The 21014-nt window shown below is 38.5% G+C and overlaps 5 protein-coding genes across 10 annotated transcripts; 2 read left to right on the forward strand and 3 right to left on the reverse strand.

Annotated features, from left to right (window-relative positions):
* Positions 1 to 382: 382 nt before the first annotated feature.
* Positions 383 to 1426, reverse strand: LOC143174999 (dynein axonemal heavy chain 1-like). Its single transcript, XM_076371535.1, has 2 exons — positions 1085 to 1426; positions 383 to 619 (listed from the first exon to the last, which is right to left on the reverse strand). The coding sequence occupies exons 1-2, from the start codon at positions 1370 to 1372 to the stop codon at positions 383 to 385; spliced, it is 525 nt and encodes a 174-aa protein (XP_076227650.1). The 5' UTR covers positions 1373 to 1426.
* A 1052-nt stretch (positions 1427 to 2478) lies between these two features.
* LOC143174989 (uncharacterized) lies at positions 2479 to 4303 on the reverse strand. Its single transcript, XM_076371471.1, has 2 exons — positions 4183 to 4303; positions 2479 to 3095 (listed from the first exon to the last, which is right to left on the reverse strand). The coding sequence occupies exons 1-2, from the start codon at positions 4285 to 4287 to the stop codon at positions 2883 to 2885; spliced, it is 318 nt and encodes a 105-aa protein (XP_076227586.1). The 5' UTR covers positions 4288 to 4303; the 3' UTR covers positions 2479 to 2882.
* A 232-nt stretch (positions 4304 to 4535) lies between these two features.
* LOC143175000 (dynein axonemal heavy chain 1-like) lies at positions 4536 to 14615 on the reverse strand. The gene is made up of 7 exons (XM_076371536.1): positions 14191 to 14615; positions 9728 to 9871; positions 8019 to 8242; positions 6496 to 6564; positions 6146 to 6333; positions 5516 to 5790; positions 4536 to 4914 (listed from the first exon to the last, which is right to left on the reverse strand). Exons 4-7 carry the CDS (start codon positions 6542 to 6544, stop codon positions 4536 to 4538), a joined length of 891 nt encoding a protein of 296 aa, XP_076227651.1. The 5' UTR covers positions 6545 to 6564; positions 8019 to 8242; positions 9728 to 9871; positions 14191 to 14615.
* LOC116429751 (odorant receptor 43a-like) lies at positions 8249 to 13698 on the forward strand. Of its 2 annotated transcripts, XM_076371465.1 has the most exons (7): positions 8249 to 9143; positions 9611 to 10070; positions 11147 to 11435; positions 11592 to 11691; positions 12492 to 12599; positions 12813 to 12968; positions 13388 to 13689. In XM_076371465.1, the coding sequence occupies exons 1-7, from the start codon at positions 9138 to 9140 to the stop codon at positions 13439 to 13441; spliced, it is 1173 nt and encodes a 390-aa protein (XP_076227580.1). In that variant the 5' UTR covers positions 8249 to 9137; the 3' UTR covers positions 13442 to 13689. The 2 variants fall into 2 exon arrangements, with proteins under 2 accessions (XP_076227580.1, XP_076227581.1); XM_076371466.1 differs by lacking the exon at positions 11592 to 11691 and having other exon boundaries at positions 11212 to 11435; positions 13388 to 13698.
* Positions 14616 to 14761: 146 nt separating the features above from the next.
* LOC143174985 (odorant receptor 13a-like) lies at positions 14762 to 21012 on the forward strand. 5 transcript variants are annotated; one of them, XM_076371458.1, is made up of 7 exons: positions 14762 to 14791; positions 16844 to 17387; positions 17954 to 18239; positions 18638 to 18737; positions 19067 to 19174; positions 20036 to 20191; positions 20837 to 21012. In XM_076371458.1, the coding sequence occupies exons 1-7, from the start codon at positions 14786 to 14788 to the stop codon at positions 20885 to 20887; spliced, it is 1251 nt and encodes a 416-aa protein (XP_076227573.1). In that variant the 5' UTR covers positions 14762 to 14785; the 3' UTR covers positions 20888 to 21012. The 5 variants fall into 5 exon arrangements, 4 of the variants coding, with proteins under 4 accessions (XP_076227573.1, XP_076227572.1, XP_076227574.1 ...); XM_076371457.1 differs by lacking the exon at positions 14762 to 14791 and adding an exon at positions 14916 to 15026; XM_076371459.1 differs by lacking the exon at positions 14762 to 14791 and adding an exon at positions 14916 to 15026 and having other exon boundaries at positions 16844 to 17300.
* Positions 21013 to 21014: the final 2 nt, after the last annotated feature.

Below are 21014 nucleotides of genomic sequence, written 5' to 3' on the forward strand. Positions count from 1 at the left end.
GTAGAATATAAATTTAAACTGTAAATTATATTATATTATATTGAGTTATTGCAATAATTGCAACTATAAATTGTAAATTCTATTATATTGTATCTTTGTAATAATTGCAACTATAAATTGTAAATTATATTATATTATATTATAGTAATAATTGCAATTATAAAGTGTAAATTATATTATATTGTATTATCGTAATAATTGCAATTATAGTTACATTACATTGCATTGTATTATCGTAATAATAGCAACTATAAATTGTAAATTATATTATATTATACTATCATATCAATTTCTATTATAAGGAATAAATGTACAACACAAAAATAATAAAAATTATTTATAAGAATATAATACAAAGAAGGAGTCCGTGTTTTCTTTACCATTAGGTACTTATATTACTTGCCGCGTATTCATCGGGGTCCGTGGTGTAATAAGCTCCATTCACGTTCATTTCAATGTCCACGTTAAACAGGGGTTGATGGGCGGACTTAAACTGGCTGTCGATGAAATTGTCACCCCAGACGAACGATTCGTTCACGTCGAGGACGCAGAGCGCTGGATTCTCGAGGCTCTCACCGTAATACACGATCGAATTCTCCACCAGAATCCGTAGCGCGTGCTGCATGAATTTGGAATTTCTACTGTCACGTACATTTTCCTTCAAAATCGGGATTTCCTTTCCAATTTTCATTCGCATCTCATAAAAATACTATTGCTCGTGTTATCGCATTTGAAAAAGTCAACAATGCATTGCCATTATTTTGTTTATTTTTTCGTTCGTAATTCAGCAAGCTTTGAACTGGAGATACTCGAAATTCATTAAATACTTTTCTTACCTTCATGAAACACAATTTCTAATAAAATCTGTTAAATGTTCAACGACAATCAACTTCAGGCAGCCGCTTAAGCGTCAACCCTTTGCCCCATTTTTTCACAACTCTGCCTGATAAAGCTACTTTACCGTTAATAATTTCTTACGGAACGAACAGTGTTTGATATTTATTCTGTCTACGTTTACTCCAGAAAATCAAGATATCAAATTTTGCTGAAAGTTTCTATTGCGAGTGAGAAATGAATTGTTTACCTGCATTCGTAGTGTTGCCAGACTCATGAATCGGTTAAGCTTCATCACATCGTAAACACCATGAACGCTTTGCTCGAGGTTAAACCAACCCTTTCCGACGTCCCTCAAACACATTCGCACCGACTGAGTGATCTTCTCCAGCCACGGCTCCTTCAAATATTTGATCACCGTGGTGGTCGCCAGCGTGTGCATGTCCTCGAATTCCCACAGCCTCATGGTTTTCCCGTAATTAGAGGCGAACAGGTCCATCGATGATACATGGATGCACTCCGCGACGATGCATGACATTGCCTCGTACACCTCCCTCAGCACGTACAGTGTGAACCAGTGCACGAACCTCTTTGTTTCCTAAACCGTTACGAGGCTTTCATTATCCCTAAACCATTTAACTTCCAATCCATTGCGTGTCGTCCTTCAAAATCATTTCTATTTATATTTCATTAAATCATATTCAATCTGAGAGATCCAGATACGATAGAAAAAGAAAGTTAGGTATAGAAATCTACAAGAAAAATGTCATTAATGGTATCATTGTTAATGAGTTCTTCGAAACTGTAAGGAATATCATGTTCAATGTCTGTGTGTACACTGGAAAAAGAAAGAGTGTTATTTTTATATCCCCGAAACTTCAAGTGAACGTTAATTGAAGCCATGAATTCCAAAACACAATTCCGATCAGCGTTCCGAAAAAACCAATCTTTCTTTTCGTCTTCGTTGATTAATTTATTATCTATTTTATCTACGAAGTGTACGTTTTCAGTATTAACTCGTTCAATGCCGAACGATTTGACGGAGCGAAATGCACGAAGTAGGAAAAAATATGATATCAAAGTATTTGATTGAATTTTGTTATCATTGTTGCACGGTTATTTTGCTAAACGTCATCGCCTTAAGTTGCATTTCTTCTAATATGGAACAGTTTTTAAATAATCATTGTTTAATCGAGTGAATTATAGTAATTCGATTTGCTTGGGGGTCACCGGTGAACCCCACGGCATTCAACGTGTTAACCCTTTGCACTCGACAATATTTCTCGTTATAAATGCTCATTATTCTCCGACGAAATCGATTAATTCTCTCTGCAACTAACACGATGAACAATCTCGCGTTAATTAAAGGACAGAATTATTTTACTCGAATCTTTCACGCGTCCAGACATTATATAACATGTAATACAGAATTTTTAATTTTACAACCATTCCGCGTTGAATCGAATGGTGACCCGCTTCTCGGGCGTAAAGGATTAAATAGGTCTGACTAAGCTGAAAACAGATAAATCAATAGCTCGCACAGACAGCGTTAACAAGAAGATTCGTGTTTTGGAATTCACGACTTCAATTAATGGAATTAATCCTTTGAAGCGTGTTTAAACACAACGGGTCGATCCTTGTTCGTTCACAAATATCGTTCGTCCATTTGGATGGATGGAAAATCAGTTCACGAGATTAGCGATTTCACGGTGGAAAATATCGTCAGGATTACTTCAGAGGGAACGACGCACAGTGCGGCCGCCTGTGAACGAAACACCAAAATTCGACTACTCGCACAACGAAAGATTGAAGGCTAACAATGTATCGATAGTCCCTGCTATACAAAATAATTTCCATTTAAAAAATCAAAATTTTTCGCGGATAAATTTCGTTTCTCTGTTTGTATAACTTTGGCGTCGAACCACGAAATGTTCATCGTCATCGAAAGAACTTCATAATATCCCCGTAATGTATAAAAAATATATAACCACCATATGTGTATCACTGATACTTCCTAAGTTATCGAGTTCTCTCCAGAAAGCAACCGTTTAGGCGCACTGTGCGACGGGGATCCACCTCGCTTTAATTACAGGGAAATTCTCCATGCCCGTATCGATTTTTCCTTTGCGCGGCGGCCTCGGCTGCTCGGCGTTCGGCGTCCACGTGATGAACTTGAACAATTCCGGGTTCTGCTCGATCATCCTCCTCCACATGACGTCGCACATTGTACGTTGATAATCCAGGGATGTCTCGTCCATTAGCTAAAAGAAGACGAATTTTTCGTTCATCAGGGTGATTCTGCAACTACCGGAAATTGGACGCTGCGTAAATCTCTTCGGAGCGAAAGCAATGAGGATCGACGGGGGTGGAAGCGTTCCGGGATCATTTCTGATTTGGTGTGCATTGTAACGTGTAATGCTTTGTAATAGGTACAGCGTTTATGTTCAATAATTAATTTAAGTCTGATAAATCACCAGGGACCGCGGAAGTATAAGCGCTTAAAAGAAGTAATAATAAGTAAAGGTAATATACAATTACCAATTTCTCAATAACAGTTGCGTTAACCGTGAATGAAAGAGGAAAAGAAATTATTTGGGCCTACAAGCTTTTCTAAATATTTCCTTCCGGCGTTTAGTGTGTTAATAATTATGTGTAATACCTTAATGATTTGGAAAACATTGAGATTGATTTCTCAACTAAGATCGATACAATTAGTTTGTAATTAATAATTTATTAAGAAAAAGGACAGATTTAACCCTTTGAACTCTGTAGGCTCCAATATTGCACCAGTTATAATATTAAATATTTTAATGAATAATAAAGAAACTACCCTAAAATTATTCGATTTTCCACGCATCCGAATTTTGTACTGAGAAGGAAAATAAAAGATCGAAGAAATGTTATAGCATTTCTAATTTTCGCTAGGGATACCATAAAAATTAGTTGCAGTTGCTGACAGATTAAAAAACAACCTGGAGTGCTAAGGGTTAAAGGCATATTCCATATGAATCTTTGCTCCAAAATATAGTAATTGATAATAGAAGAATAATATTAAATTTGAATTCGAAAGGATCGAGTAATGATCATGCTTGTTCAATTCTGTTTAAAATCTACACTACGTGTCTGACACGTTATTGTAAGGCTAGGGGTTAATGTAGATATTAAATTAGGAAGATTGTGTATTGATAATTCATAATGGCAGTCTAATTTCCTTTGAGAAAGGGAAAGGATCATTGTTACTGCTAAAGCTCATGAATACCATCTAAAATTTTGTCGGTCGATGTTGTTTCAAGTAATGAAACAAAGAAAACAGTGATTTTTTAAATCGGTAGAACAGGTGCTACATACCGCCGACACGATTTTCCCACTGAGCTTCATATTGCTAATTACGCAGAACCGAACGATGGCGTCTTTCCGTGTCTCGCTTAAAGTCTGTATGCCATCCAATTTCATGCAGTCCAAATAAAAGTTGTATCTACACGGAAACCCCATAAAGTGAAGGAAATGAGAACACGTGCAGCGGGAAAATTCGAACTAGAACTACCAAACACGTAAAAACGATCTATCCTTGATGCCTTCATTCGTAATTATTAAAGAAACAGGGGTGATTCGAAAAATTACTAAATAAATATCTCAGTCAACGTACTCTTATAATTTCCGCAAAAAAATTAAATGAATTAAACGTCAAGGTGACTTCAATGTCAATTAGTTTTGGTAGCTCCAGCGTTGAAACAAAGTAGATGAGACAACTTTATAGACGCTTCCGCGATTCTTCTGCTCTCGATGGCTGCGGCCATTCTTTTTGCGAAGATCCTGGGGTCCTCCGCGTAGAATCGAATGTAGATCCTCGGTATCGAGTACTTCCGCTTCTTCCCATCCAGCGTGATCACCGACCACAGTTTCGTGTGGTAATCATATCCCGTCACAGCCGCGTTATACCAAGAGAACAAATTTTCTAGCATGTGGTCGGCTTTGTCGAACTTCCGGTCGTCTTCTTGAAACCGTGGAACGAACACGGTGGCCGGTAACGGGGACCGTTTCCCGTTAATGGTACCGAGGTTCAACCATTCTTCGATCGTTCTGCATCGCCGGTAATCAATATCGTAATACATTTTCATCAATGATTTCATCTCGCTATTCCACGATTTTCAGGGAAATGGAAGGATACATTTATCTTTCGAACGCTTCAGTATTTCTTTCATTCCTGTCTCCATTTATCTCCTTATTTATACAGTATATTTTGCAAGAAAGAAGTAAAACGGTAAATTATGCTATGTAAATAGGAAGTAATACCAGATAGAATGAAGCCCTCAGTCGGTGCATAAAAATCAATTGAAAAAACAAATCTCATAGAAGCGAATCATTTCTTCGTTTTCCCCCACAATGGGAATTGAATTTATTAAAAGTTCAGTCGCTGCGTTGAAGTGAAAATACGCATGCATTTAATAAGTCACGAACAATACACGAGTATTCGTCATTTAACACTAGGTTTACGAGCATTTATTGTACAGTTTATTTTATCGTTTCTACAAAAATTGATGTACGTTTATTTAGATTTTGGAGATCAGGGATCTGATAGGTACTGTAAATATTTAGAGAATTATATCTTTGTAAAATTCAATAACCGTCAAATTGACGGGTTCTTTAAACCAAGTGTTAAACGTTTCCATGCTCCACATACCTGCAATCATATTCATCGTCATCGAAAAATTCGATCGGCAACACGTGAGCCGTACTGAATAAGCCGTAGATCTCGTCGCGCGGCAGCAACGACAAGATGGCGGACGGAGGCGTTATTTCGCTGGACGCTACTCCTATCGCTTCCAAAGCGTCCTCGATCCGTAAGCTTCGGTACAGTTTCCTTCTCCTCTCCATTTCCACGTTCCTCGGCAATCGCTTCGGCTCCACGTTCAGTTCCATTTGCACCTTCGGGGTGAATGTTTCTGCCGGAAACGCCTTGCTCAAGGAAAAGACGAGACTTTCAGACCCTCCGCGCGACAATGCGGCACGTAACCACAAACCGGAAGGAGAAAAGTACGAAACGATCTCGCGCATTTTGATGAAACACAGGAATTTGTTCTCTTTCTTGCACCCGTAGAAAAGAGAAATGTTACTGTATACGTATTAACGATTATTTATTGGTTAGTAGTCTTCGACTGTAACACATTTGATCGCGATAAACTACAGGATAATGTTGCGTATCGCTTCGAATGTATTCAAGCTTCTTTAAAAGGAAACTAATGTATATCGTGTTGATAGTTCAAGCAAAATGTAAATGTGCATTTGAAAATAATATACTATCTTCACTAACAATTGACCGATCTTCGTCGAAGCTCATCCATCTTTTGGCTTCCCCGAGACATTGGTACGCCGTCTGAACGTTTAATTGCGATATTCTAGCACTGTGGTGTTCCGTGAGCACTTGCCAGGCAAGTTTTGTTCTCTTGGGTGCGATATTTGACAGGACCACTTCAGGCTTCACGGGATGTTCCGTTGTACCTATATATTGTTTAGTCGTTTCCGATACAAATAAAGTGATTAATGGAAAATCAGAAGATCCATAGACTAGTTATTTTATTTCTGACTGTTTTATTCTATATGAATAAAAGTAATACACTACATCTTCCACAGAAAATAAATGTAAATACGGGATAGCCTTACCTGTAACTATTTCAGAGTAGTAACCTCGTTTTTTGAATTTCTTCTCCATATCTTCAAGTTAACTTCTCCCTATAATACGCGAACGAAAATTCAGAATTCTCAGTACAAACTACAGATTCTTCCGCGTTAAAAACATTGCAATATTTATGATCAGAATTGCATAAAACGACGAGAGTACAATGCCTTCACGTTTCTATAGCTTCCAAAGCTGTGAAACTGTATAGAATCGATAATGGATGTTACCGTGACAAAGCAGAACGCTAAGCAGATGTAAGAATAAATGAAACATTTGATAACTACTTATATTATATAGTTTATATATTAATCATTCATATTTTGTAGTTGTAAATTAACATTCCGTTATCAATTATAGGTCAAACACTATTTTACCAACCGGTCTATGATGACACACTCACAAAATTTAAAATCTGCGACGACATTTGGAAAACTTCGACAGATGGGGACATGATTTTGAGCAGTATGAAAATACCGACTGAGATGTTATCTACACAGGATACTCTCATCCACCGACGAGAGACAGGATAGACATCTTATACAACTTCGCGTCCGATAATCTGAAATACCGATTGCGTAAAAAGAGCAGATGTTTCCAAATGTCCTTTACAAATAAAAGTGAAATAACTCAACCGATATAACACATTTATAAATAAACTTTACATGATTTTACATTAACATAATACATAAATACTCAATGAAAATAATAAGAATCGGTAAACATGAGGCAGTCTCCATTTCTTCAGTCCGTTTTATCTAACAGCTACATTTCACCGTAAAGCATTCTTTTATAGTCATGTAATTGATGCATTAAATAATGATTCATTATTTGATGTATTAATTGATGTATAAAATTACTATATATATTATTTCAGCCAGTGGCTATGCGAACGGACATGCGAAAGAACGTATGAACAATAATGTGCCAATGCATTTAAGTATAGGTGGCATAGAAATTTTCCGCTAATGATCATTGATGAGCGTTTTTGTTATTAATCGATTCGCGTAAACGAAGATCACCAATGAAACGGAATACGACGAAGTGAGTTAGAAGGATAGGGAATTATTCTGACGCGAATTCAAATCCACGCAATACGTATAAAATAATTATGAATCATGTGCTAAATAAATTTTATGGGCATACAATTATGTTGTTGTGTTTGCTGGACGCACTTGTGCAGATGTGGTCGGTGACCAATTACAGACATACGAAGGTTTACTTGAGGACGATTAACCCTTTGCACCCTAGAGGCACCTGAGTCGCCAATTAATTTGACACAGCAAACTGTACAGCTCGATATTTATTGATATAAAAGTTCGTATAACGCGTCGAGAAATATTGGAAATTGTTTTGTTTCTCAATTTACGTGCGATTTCTTGTCAAGTACAATAAGATTATTTTACTCAGTATTAATAGTGGACTGTAACACCTTAAAAGTTATTTTACCGGATTAGATAAATATTTTAATTGCAATATTTAAATCTACAGAAATATTTATACTACGTACTTCGCAGACACTTCACTACGGTAGCCCGGTCGCCTTTATCACGTACTGTGTCAACTTGACGAGCTTTTCATACTTGTATTCGTTTATTGGTGAACAGCTTGTTTCCGAGGTTGGTATCCCATAGAAATAAGAATATAATATTCGTACTTAAATATGAATGACGTGGATCAGTTGAAAGAGCGATAGAATAAACAAATGAACATCGCAGATTCTTCGGTTTTCATCTGGAACAAGAAAAATTTTGTTAATCGAACACCAACATACGTTTCCTTCGAATAATTAATATCCAGTCACAGAACGTAGCGGGCGCATTGTACAATATCGACTGGCCGGAAGTGACGAACAGTGATAGAAGTGACAAAGTGTATATATCTGAATAAACTTTATATTTCAATGAACCGTTAACTCGTCGTGTGCTTTTTCCATTGTTTTCGGCGTGGCGAGACTTTCGATGCGAGCGAGTATCGTCAGTTGCTGGGAATCTGGCACTCGTAACGTCATGGTGGAAACAGTCGCTCCGAGAAATCCCATTGTGAGTCAAGGAACGACTCTCTCCACTTTTTGTCGAGGGATCCGATTACTATGCTTGAGCGCCTCAGCCAATCGTGCACCAGGATCGAAGATTCACGAGGGGAAGGCGTGCGCCTTCGAATCTGACCACTCAGACGAGAGTGCCAGGTTCGCTGCAATGGACGGTACGTGCAGCTGACAATCCCGAAGACACCATGTTCCCGGTCGCAACGTTACTAAACGCTCTCTAAATGGAAAGGGATTCGATCGTCGATTCAATTCTGCAATCACGACGGTACAAAAGATAGTAATGTTCCACTGCAACTATGTTCCTCGTACAATAATTGCGCGCTCCCCTTTATCCTGAACTTTTCAATCGTGCACGAACAAGTTGCATCGAAGTTGGATCGAGTTACGCGGGCAACCATTAAAAATAATTGGATTCGCTGAGAGATTCGCTATGGTTTTACATAGTCGGATAGGTAAAGTTACGTTTTCCCGGCGTTGCAATTACCCACAATAATTGCATTTATTGACTGCGCGCGGCTCGATAGAAAATAGCCTTGCTGCCGGCACAGTGCGCTTTCGGATCTCGAAAAGAGCATCACGATGCCAGTAAGACGAACGGAATGTCCCGCGACCTGTTGTCCCGCGTGAAACGTTTGCTTCCGTGAGATCGCGGGATAATATTGTTTAAACTTAGCCATGCCTTTTAGAAATTCGGGAACTTCTCTTTCCATTGCGCGACGAGAATATTACATTGCTCCGTCTTGCCTTTGCATAAGATAACAGCGAACCGTTTGTAAAGTTTACTTTTAAATGTATCACTAAACGCCATGGCGGAGGGACCTTTAAGCGAACTGAACACGATAAAGATAGTATACAAACTACTGGTTACCACTGTTATACTATTATACCATTATTACATCATTCTTATCGTTATTATTGCCACATTATTAGCTTATCAGTATTCTTAATCATTTGCGTTCGGATACAAACGTTTCACGGGCCAGTTTCGGTGGTGGTAGTCGCGCGTATACCGTTTCACGCTTGGAAAAATCGTTTGTCGGAAATGTTTCCAGAACGACGATTCAACGGATGTAAGAGACGCTCTCGTCTTTAGTCGACGAATATTTTCGTTAGGTGGTTTGTGGCCGGATAAGTACATGCCGCTGATACCAGAGACATTAGTGGTTTACATCGCGTTCCATTTGGTGACCGAAATCTGGGCCTTGGTGGAGTTGCCCGACCGTACCGCGATAGCGCTGATCATGTGCTCGCTGGAGTTCGTTTTCATGTTCACGATGTTTCTGCTGTTCATTCTGATCCGGTTCAACAATCATCTGAAACCGTTGATCGACAACATGAGGCGAGAGATGGAAGAGGAGAAGATCTTTAAGAATAACACCGAGAAACATCTGTATCTGCGATACAACGCAATTTCATACAATTTCGGCAAATACTCGTTGATGTTGCAATGCGGCCTTGTTTCCCTGATCTTCTTTCGGCCGCTGATCCACTTGCTCGGCCGTTCTTTTGCAGGTAACACTGTTCAACACGATTTTTCTTTTGTAATAACCACTAGGTAATTCTTACCGAGTTTCTCGTCCTAAATAAGAATCGGAAAAAGAAATCGCTGGTTCACGTCCAGTTGTCGAAGAACATGGGTTTTTGTGAAAACGGTCGAGTTCTTTACAGAAACAAGTGTTACGTGAAAACTGAAAACGATAGGCGGTTCAGAGTTGTCGTAGAAATAGTGGAGAGATGCCCGAATATGTAGCTATAGAGATTTCGAATATTGCGTATCATTAAATGCTTCTAAATGATGATCAGGGTTTCAAATTTCTTTACTTTGTACGCACTTCTGTTACATTTCTACGAAAAGTGCGTTAGCTAGCATGAATTTGCTATGCACTATTGGATTCTGCAGACATTTCTGAAGAGGAAACCTCCGCGGAAAGCGTAAGGACGGTTTTCCTTTCGGGCAGGGTAGGAAAATCTGCGTGAAGAGCATCGGTTGCCGATCACGGCTAGTCAAGTATATGTAATGTTTAATTGTTCTATAAATTTTCATAACAATTATGAGAAAGCTTTTCACGATCGTTCTGTTCCAAATAATTTGGTATTTAATATGTGAATACACAGTATTTATGTGTGTCACAGTAATATGTGAATACACAAGTTTGTTGCACAGTGTAACCATCAATACGGTTTAACAGTACCCTCGGTACTATTCAGTAATGATACACGTCATTTGAATATAAAGTGAATTTATTGATATTAAAATTGACCTGCTATAAATCACTGTAGGTATCTCCTGCTTCTGAATGTCATTACAGTAACGAGCGCCGCGATTAATTATAAATCATACGTTTTTAATGGCTCTCAATTGAACGTAATGTATTTCATGTTATCGTGTTATTTCAATTACGTTAGTTCAATGATGTTGACAGTAAATATGAAATCCATGGATGATCAAAGATGATCGGAGATTTGCGAAACTGTAACATTCTGCTTTATAACGCTAAAATTTCCTTCCCCTAATACCTACGTTCATGTTTCCGATTATAATTGAATGAAAATACATAGATCTGATGATTTGTGCTGTATCCTCGCAGAACACGGCAACGGGACGGTTCCTTACGAAATGCCTTACATAAATCACATGTTTTTCGATTACGAGTACGACGCTGGAGTCTACGTTCTGCTGTACCTCTGGGAAACTCCTACCTTGTACATGCCGTTGGTGCACATAGCGGAAGTCAGTTTGATAGTTACATTGAGCCTACACCTATGCGGGAAATTCTCGATTTTGTCTTACCGCATACGAACCGTGCCAGCCAAACCGGCCGATCGTTTTCAAGAGAACATCAAGAGCCTGGTGCAACAACATTTGAAGCTGACGATGTAAGTGTTGCTCGTGCACTTTTTACAATTGTTCCAGCGAGCATGCCTTATACGAATCGTTACGAAACATTCGATTACGATGCATCAGTGTCTTTCCAATATGTAAAACTGAATATTTCCAAAGAAATCTCACAGTGACGTTCATATGTTTAACAGGTTGACGAAAAATTTAAATCAATGTTTTTACTTGATACTCTTAGTGGAATACCTGAGCTGCACTTTAAGAATGGGCCTTTGCATGTACATTGTCTTAATTGTATGTAAATAAATTTGCTCAAAATATGAGTGTATATATATGTGTATACACACGTAAACATGTGCAATGTATGATAATAGTACACAATAAAAAATTCTTATCGTATTTGTATGAAACGAAAAAGGAACGGATAGTGGTCATTGAATTAATCAATTTCCGGCATTAGCAATATTCTTTGACACTCGAAACACCGTATCCGTAAAAATGACGGCCTTTAATCTTTTTATTCTGCAACTATTGGTATGTTAACCCTTTGCGCTCCTGTGTGTGTGTGACTCGACATGTTTTATTCACAAGTGTATATTATTATTATTTTCAATATTATTAGTAAAAAGGATTGTTTATACTGCTTTCTACAAACGAGCCATTTTTCAAAATGCATTTCAGACCAAACATTACAATAATACCGAGTTATTAAGAGAAAAATGCAAAAGAAATTCGGGGAGCAAAGGGTTAAGGGCATTCAATAGCCATAATTTTGAAAATAAATAGCTACGTCTGAATAGTATAACGAGTATCTGAAGAAATCATTGAAAAACGTATTGTTATCAATCGTTGTGATAAACCCTCGGTGGTTCCAGTGTCAACGACCGCACGATTTACGAGAACTAGGCTTAAAGATACAGAATTTGATTAATTCGCAAGAAACAAGGCCTAGAATGTGAACATTGTTTCTAATTGTTAACCGGGAACTATAATTCTTTAGAGGTTATAGCCGAAAATGAATATCTTAACGAGAAACTCTATAGAAAAGTACAGTGGACGAATTCACAAAAATTTGTATTTCATGTATTTCGCAGAATCTTCGAACCGATTCAGTGGCAGCTATTAATTTCACTATGTACGCCGTGAATCTGGCTGCTTTGTTGTATCTATATTCGTACGTTGGCGAACAATTTGTTTATGAGGTTTGTATTCAATGGAAATGAGAATACGAACGTCACTCACTACTCGCCGTGCATATATTTTCAACGTTCATCACTTGAAAGAACGATAGTGTAAAAATCGATCAGCATCGTATGTCGCTCTTCTTTCATCTAGAATGACAGACATTACATTAACGAAACAGTGATACGTGTTTTCCTTTGACAACGACGTTATGATAAATAAATAATGTTCAGTCAGAGGATCTGGCCGCTGCACTCTACGATACCGAATGGCCGGAAGTAATGAACAAAGACAGAAGAACTTTACTGACGTGTCTGGTAAACGGGCAACGAACGGAATACCTGACGGCTGGAAAATTCTACAAATTCTCACTGTTTGGATTTACTGACGTACGTGTAATTTTGTTCGTATTCACGTGAGCGATCCATAAAAAAAGAACTGAGACGCAACCTGTGCGAATTGGAGAATGGATTATTATACAGTTATATAAAGTATAAAAATGTAGAACACGCAATGTCTTTGCATCAATGTTAACCCTTTGCTCTGCGAGAGTTCTCTACCAAAAAATACGCAACAGACTTTCTGATGAAATATAGTCAAGATTTCTTGAAACTAATTTGACGAGAAATCGTGCATAAATTAAAGAAAGAGGCGGTTTTATTTGAATATTTCGTGCATTAATGGATCACACGGGAGTTAATGTTAAATATTATACTTCATAATTCTTCTGTGCCGAGTCAAAGGGTTAAAATACTAAAATCATCAACGGAAAACGTAAACTTTTGCATCGTGTATTTCTCGTGTGCAGATGATGAAATTTTCTATGGGATTTATATCTATGCTTCAAGCTCGAATGGAATAAATCTATCTCAAGAGGACATAACAGATCTGCAACGAAATATTATTTTGAACACTCTGTAATTTATAAATAGAATAATCATCGACGTATTCTCGATTCTTTTATCCCTTTCTTCGACCTGGACTACTTATAGTGAAAATTTCGAGACAATCTACGTTCTTGAAGTCTTCTGACAGGGACAGTAAAAGTCTCAACAACATTTGGTAACTATTAATTAAAAATTACGTTCGTTCACATCTCCATTCGCGTGCACGAAATAATTACAGAATAACTGCAGATCACGTATAATATAAGTTTTATAACTATAAAGTTACATGTTTATCTTTCGAGTTTTTATCAATGATTTCTTCTGAATTGTAACATCGTTTTTCAAAGAAGCTTTGTTTCTCTACAAACTAGCAACTGGTCGTAGACATACTTATTCTTAACGCCATGCGTATTTAAATTTGAACGTGTACGGTTAGGAGATGCCTAGTTTACAGTTGTACAGTTCTGATTGATTATTTGTAACCGTATCGAGGAACAGTAAATTAGCGATAGAACGTATCAGGAATTGGAATACAAAACTAACAGAACATTCAGTCAGAAAAGATGAAAACTGATCAAGGAGCCGAATTTCTACGCCCAGCAATCAAGTAATCTCCAGCTAACGGTGGCAACTAATAACAGTTATAACAAAATATGGTAATTATTCACCGTAAGTCGCTCGCATTCTATTACATCCAATTGAAAGGTAATGAAAGAACACTTACAAAATTCTCAATGTTTTACCGTCGATCATGCGGAGCAATTAAGAATTAGGAACCTCCGCGCACAACTGACAAATGAAAGCCCAGTGACAGCGGAAACTGGACTACGACGATATACAATGTGAAACTCGTCACATCCTTCAACTACAATTTTACTCAAATGCCCGTGTAGATGAATAATTGCTTTCCAATTCCCTTTGAAACGGGAAAAGATCAAAGGAACCGAGGCGCAGAGGTCGTTGATTCTATGGAACACCGATTCCCGGCCGAATGATCGATCTTTTCTTATCCCCAACCGATATTTGTGTGGTCACCGAGAAACCTCTCTATTAAGGGTAATCGTAGAACGCTATTCACCGACTGAAAATTATTCATAAGCGAAGAAGTTGCGACATTATTCAAAAAGAGATTACCTGGCAGTCTCTATACTGCAATCAAACCGACTTGCCTGTAAGGTACGTCCGCCCATTTTGGTCTGCATTTCTTCCTCCGTGCAATTATTGCGATAATTATATGGGTCGATATTCGAACGAAATGGATAATACTTGGCAATCTGCGACAGTATTGGTCTTGAACTCTGAGAACACGGAATCGCACGATGACAGTAAGACGAGCGTAGTGCCACGGCGATACGTTGATCGCTGTGAAACCTTTGTTTACGTTAGATTTCGTTTTCGTTTACGTAAGCGGGATCAGTGCTACTTTCCAATCTTTGCTCTCCGACGAGAAACGAATTTCCCGTTCTCGAGAAAAACTCGAGGATTTCCGGTGATCAGTGGTTTTCTTAGAAATTGTTGCGAGTAACAGAATAATCTCCAATGACACTGACGCACGTCAAAGTACGAACATAATTTTCCGAACGTTCAAGAACAAGCGTTTCAATCAGGATGAACTGCGAATCGTAACGCGAATAATGGAAATGGAGATTCTATAGCCAGGAATAAGTCAAATCTCCGTTGAAGCTGAAATTGTTAACCCTCGCGAGAATAGACGCGTCATCACTGAAATCTATTTTCCATTTTAATCGTAAAATCTTTCCAATTCGCCCTATGCACAGCGACTGCGACGTTATCGTCGCACCTTAAGATGATTGCCCGTCTAACAGCGCAACGACTGCTTGGCATCAGACCAGTGTATATTCACATTGTTTACTCTTGCAAATGAACGAACAGAGAATCATCGAGATTGAATGTCGAAGTTTCGTAGGCGTAGGCTGCAACCACTTGCGCTGGGAAGACTTGCCGCGCACGTCGCGATGTTCTTGTTCAAAAATTACCAACGACACACTGTATACGCCCATTAGTCTTACTGGATTACCTATTCCAGATTGTTTTGAAATCTACGATTTAGTACGAAAATATCGATAAACGAGATTAGTATTATTCCAGGAGCGCGAGATCCTGCTGATTGTTTAAATTCGTTGCTACCGCAAGTTAACACGTTGACTGCCACGGTGGTCACCGATGACCGGAGCTTCCAAATTACTTGAAAGCAATTATAATTCGTCAGACAACTGACGTCGAATGACAATGTTCAATAGCGTACATAAATAGGTAATAATGTAACCTAATGATTGCAATGCCAAAAAAGAAGTGATCGTTCCTTTCTATCCTTGCTACAATAGAAAAATCGATACGTAAAACTCTGAAGTTGTTCGTGGCAGTCAACGTGTTAACCCTTTGCATTCTGTAGGCTCCATTATGACATAATTTATACTATTAAATATTTCAAAGAATGAATTTAGAACTACCCTAAAATTACTGGATCTTCTATACATACAAATTTTGTGTTCAAAAGGAAAATGAAGAAATCTAAGAGACGTTACAATATAACATTTTTCATTTGTGCTAGGGATACTATAAAAACGGTTTGGAGTTGTTGGTAGATTACAAAATCATCTGGAGTGTTAAGGGCTAAGGTTCAGCCTTGTAGCTTTGAAGACTCTAGCTCAGGGGTGGCCAACATTTTGCATACTTAGAAGCACTTAACCCCTTGCCCTATGATTCAATTCTTAACTATGATCGATATAAGTACTTTATCATGAATCATTCATTAGAAGAAGAAAGAATCTTTACGTTTATTCTACTTCTAGGTTTAGTCCAAAGATTAACAATTGATAATAGAAAAATGACGTTTAATTTACATTTAAAGAAAACGAATAACACTCAGTTTTCTCGAATTCAGTTTAAAATTTTCGTCACGAGTCTGACACGTTATTGTAGGTCAAGGCGTTAAAAATATAAGGATTTATTTGATCAATAAGAATTTATTTCAACACAAAGTTCGTCTCTGTACAAGCGCTCATCACCAACTGCCTCTGCACCTTCCTTTCTTTTCGTCGTTCGTTCAAAAACAAGCATCGTAGAGCAGTTCCCTTCCTCGAATACACAACGTTGCACATTTTCTTACAAAAAGAATAAGTTGGCGCTAGAATGCAATGCGCCACGTTTGACGCGTGTGCCACGATTTGGCCACCCCTGCTCTAGCTTCCCAGTACTCTAGTTCTCCGAGTGTCAACCTTGAAGATCGAGCCTCTTAGCTTCGAAGACTACGGTCTCCTACAACGCTAGTCGGGCATTGGACAGGCGTCGCGCTGTTAGACGGGTGGCAAGCTTCGCGTGGCAAATGGCCTGTTGTCGAGAGAACTGTTTTGTAGAGCGGCGAATCGCTGGAAATAAAAGACAGCCTAGTATTCAGTAAATGGGCGTTCTCGCTGGCCGGCCTGTGGCCGCTAAAACGCGTCCCCGCGTATTTTGCCTTGGCGGTGGTGTACCTGTCCGTGCAGATCGTGTTATGTGTGTGGGACGCGGTCTACATTGTCGGCAACTTACCGGTGCTGGTCGTGAACATGCTGGAATGGACGCTGTTCTTGACGATGACGGTGTCGATGGTTCTCGTCTTTTTCAACAAGAATCTAAAGCTGTTGGTCGACGGGATCAAGGAGGAGATCAGCGACCGGAAGTTCTGCCGAAACGTAGACGAAAGGAGGCTCTATCACAGATACTACAACATTTATCATAAATTCTGCAAATACGGGGTGCTTTCACAGTTAGTGGTCGCTGCTCTGGTATTCTTCCTCCCGCTGATGGAGTTGCTCGGCCACGTTCTCTCAGGTAATCGACATCGCCTCGAATTCGAAAGCGACCTTATTTTCTGCGATGAAGATAAAGTACAATCGATAAAATACGAGAGATCGGTGGGTACGTCGTTTCCTTTTCTTCCGATATTTGAGAGTTCTTGCTGTAGAATTTCAGTAGCAACGGTTTCTAGTATTTGCGAAATATCATCTTAACACATTGCACGCTGGTAAAAACGCGAGCGTCGGTGATTATACTGATACATTTTTAAACATCAAGCCGAAATTTCTAACTTACGAAAAAGAATAAGGAATTCGATCTTGTGATTTTACTTTGGATTTGTGTTATACACATATAAAATGTTACATGAACGTAGGATTAGCAATTAAACGATAGACTAAGAATCCCGCATTATCGCGGGGCCAGCGTGCAATGTGTTAATTAATAATGAGTAATAGGTTTTCAGTACGTCTCTCACGTTACGCGCGTCGCGTTCATTAATTTATTCAAAGGGGATAATATCGTACGGTAATCAATCACAGTTCGTGGCAGTTGCGCGAAACAATTATTGAATACGCGCTTAGTATCTACTAAAAGATGTCTTCGTTTAGAGGGAGAATAATCTATTCGTAAACCGTAAATCTATTATATTGTCGTACGCGATTATGATTTCGCATGCAATATTCTAGGAAGCAACTCGACGCATCCTTACAAGCTAGCCGTTTCGGCTCATATTCTATTAGACTATCAGTACAACACCGGACTCTACTGCCTGTTGTACCTGTACCAGTTTCCACTTCTATACGTGATAGTGTTCCATATAGCCGAAGTCAGTATCATTATCACGATGACATTACATCTCTGCGGCAAGCTCTCGATGCTGAGCTACCGAATACGTAACATACCCACGAAACCGTCGGACCTTTTCCAAAAGAACATGAAGGGAATAGTGAAGCAACATTTGGGATTGATAAAGTGAGTGCGCACGGAATTTTTCAATAACCCATTAAAATTGTGCAGTATATTAATATTTTATCGAGTCGAATCATAAATGAATTCTTTTGGGAAATTTAGGCAGTAATTATTAATGATAACGAGGAATGTATCTTAGATTAAGATTAATTGAAGTTTTATATGTTCTTTGCGAAGAAATGTCACTTGAAATGATAATTGACCGCTCGATTTTAGAGATATTGATTTTCCTTCGATCCAGCTGGGAATCTTCGATCGAAGGAAAAGTATAAGAAGAAATTACAAAATCAATAAAATTACAAATCGTAAAATCCTCGGAATTCTTTCCTGTGACATTCGACGCTAGAAAGGAATATATTTTTTGATAATAACCGTCACGACTACCATTCGATGTGTTGCAGGTTATCGCAAATTTTGAACGACTCTTTCTATTTGCTCCTCTTGGTAGACTACATGGGCTGTACCTTCAGACTGAGCCTTTCCATGTATGTTGCTTTAACCGTATGTAATTGACATCGCTCTGAGAACGTATAGATATTACCGTGAAAGAGGAAAACACGAAATTGCCAACTGCGACAATTATAAGCGATCAGCGATATTTATTTATCAAATCGTGTAGCACCGATAATTAATATATCTAACTGAATCGAGAAGAAACAGGTTTCTCGTATGAAAAATCACATTGCTGTCGTTAAAAATTGTTTGATCCAAATTTTGAACGAATGCTTCTCCTTGCCGATTCATAAGAAAGCAAATATTAATTACTGATACGCGTCTATCGATGAGCAAACAGCGTACGAATTCACGTGATTGTTCTTTACACTTTATAGACACTCCCGACAGATCCGATGGCTGTTGCTGCTTTTTGTATGTATGCAGCGGACATGATAAACTTCCTATTTTTGTACTCGTACGTCGGCGAGCAACTGGTTTTCGAGGTGCGTATTCAGTGGAATATTGTGACTCACTGTATGTCGCAGTAAGATCTTCCTCCAATTTGAACGAACAATAGGACGAAAGCGAAATATTTGTCTTCCGACCGAAAATTTCGCACGCGTGTCTGTAACAAAACGAAATTAATGAGATATTAACCCCTTGCGATATAATCACGAGAATATTAGAGAAATACATAGGCATTGGCACAAAGAATGAGATGTCTATATCAGGCTAATAAGGAAGTTTCGCCACATACTTAACACGTTGGATGCCATGGGGGTCACCGGTGACCTCAACCAAATCGAATTAGTACAATTCATTCGGTTAAACTATGATTATTTGAAAAATTTTCTATATTATAAGTAATACCACCTAATGCAGTGACATTTGACAAGATAAACCTGCAATGATAACAACGTAATTCAATTACATAAGTTGATACTACGTTCTTTTCACTTTGCATACTTCCCTCTGCTAAATTTTGCGATATTCAATGTGTCAACCGTTCGAGTCCCACGAGTTTCTGCGAAAACCCGGTCGAAAAATGCCAAACGGTGCAATCGAGCTTCTTTCGTTTCAATTTAGAAACTGAACGACGCTTTTCTATTTTTACAAAAACAAATTTCAAATAGTGCGATCGTTAGATTTTTCCAGTCTTAGGCGAGTAATAACAAAAATAAAAATGAATGATTAGAGGGAAAAGAAATAAATAAGCTTCGTCTGATTCTACGAACCGGTAGACCGCCATTTTTACGCGGCGTAACAGAGAAGCGCCATCGCGCCGCTTGGGACTCAAACGGTTCAACGAACTTTCAATTTTTTTCGATAGCATTCAACGGCGTCGTAGTAATCTTGAGATTTAGTCGCAGAAAGTTGGCGAATCTCTCTGCGCTATCGAGTGGGCGAACGTGACGAACAAAGACAGAAAGACTCTGCTAATGTGCATGATGAATGGACAACAGACGATGTACCTGACGGCTGGAAAGTTCTACAAGTTCTCCCTGTTCGGCTTCACAAACGTGAGTATGGCTGTTGAATATTATATACTTGCTGACGCGAATAACTGCATTGTTTAGCTGTAATTATATCGGGAGTACCGGAACGGCTGTTATTAACACGTTGAAAGCCGCTCGATGGAGCAAAATACTCAAAATGGAAAAAATATAATATCAAATCATTTCATTGAATTGCATTATTATTATTATTACATGTTCATTTAGCTGAATGTCACTGAATTATGTAGTATTATTATAATATAGAAATGTTTACAAATAATCAACGTTTAATTGAATGAATTATAGTAATTCGATTTGGTTGGGGGTCACCGGTGACCCCCACGGCATTTAACGTGTTAAAAAACCTGGCGCGAAAGTAAAATCGCAAGGAAATGAAACAATAAAATAATAGTAAGTAAAAGATGAAAAGTGTGTGATTGCTTGTATTTAATCGATAATAAATTGCCCGACATTTTCTATCGCATTTTCTAGTCTCTGAGCCAACTTCTTTACTGCCCGTTCGCAAGAACTTTTTAATTTAGATTCGATTCGTCGAAATGGATGCGTTTAAAATGCGAAAAGTCTTTCCAGTACACTCGATGTCTATCGATGGATAGAAACTAGAAGCCCTGAAACTTCTGTATCATGCGTGATCATTTCTCGGAACAGATCGTGAAATTCTCGGTGGGGTTTCTGTCCATGCTACAAGCCAGCAGCTAGTGACTCACCGTCAGACCTGTAGAAATCCGGAACAGGACGAAGTATTCTGTCTTCGACGAATTATCATCAAATTCCGCGGCTTTAAGTCCGGAACTACCGTGCCCGTCAGAATGGCGGGGTTTAGTTT

Source organism: Nomia melanderi, chromosome 10 (genome assembly GCF_051020985.1).
Source record: "Nomia melanderi isolate GNS246 chromosome 10, iyNomMela1, whole genome shotgun sequence".
Taxonomy (NCBI): domain Eukaryota; kingdom Metazoa; phylum Arthropoda; class Insecta; order Hymenoptera; family Halictidae; genus Nomia; species Nomia melanderi.

Coding starts and splice junctions, on each gene's coding strand:
- LOC116429751 (XM_076371465.1), top strand. Junction 11,436..11,591: donor CAACATTTGAAGCTGACGAT/GTAAGTGTTGCT, acceptor TATGTTTAACAG/GTTGACGAAAAATTTAAATC. Junction 12,969..13,387: donor CACTGTTTGGATTTACTGAC/GTACGTGTAATT, acceptor TCTCGTGTGCAG/ATGATGAAATTTTCTATGGG.
- LOC143175000 (XM_076371536.1), bottom strand. CDS start 6,544: ATGGAGAAGAAATTCAAAAAACGAGGTTACTACTCTGAAATAGTTACA. Junction 6,334..6,495: donor CTACTCTGAAATAGTTACAG/GTAAGGCTATCC, acceptor AACAATATATAG/GTACAACGGAACATCCCGTG. Junction 5,791..6,145: donor TCGACGAAGATCGGTCAATT/GTTAGTGAAGAT, acceptor TCCTTGAGCAAG/GCGTTTCCGGCAGAAACATT.
- LOC143174999 (XM_076371535.1), bottom strand. CDS start 1,372: ATGTCATGCATCGTCGCGGAGTGCATCCATGTATCATCGATGGACCTG. Junction 620..1,084: donor TGGCAACACTACGAATGCAG/GTAAACAATTCA, acceptor AAATTCATGCAG/CACGCGCTACGGATTCTGGT.
- LOC143174985 (XM_076371457.1), top strand. CDS start 15,006: ATGACACTGACGCACGTCAAA. Junction 18,240..18,637: donor CAACATTTGGGATTGATAAA/GTGAGTGCGCAC, acceptor GATGTGTTGCAG/GTTATCGCAAATTTTGAACG. Junction 20,192..20,836: donor CCCTGTTCGGCTTCACAAAC/GTGAGTATGGCT, acceptor TTCTCGGAACAG/ATCGTGAAATTCTCGGTGGG.
- LOC143174989 (XM_076371471.1), bottom strand. CDS start 4,287: ATGAAATTGGATGGCATACAGACTTTAAGCGAGACACGGAAAGACGCC. Junction 3,096..4,182: donor GTGGGAAAATCGTGTCGGCG/GTATGTAGCACC, acceptor GTCTTCTTTTAG/CTAATGGACGAGACATCCCT.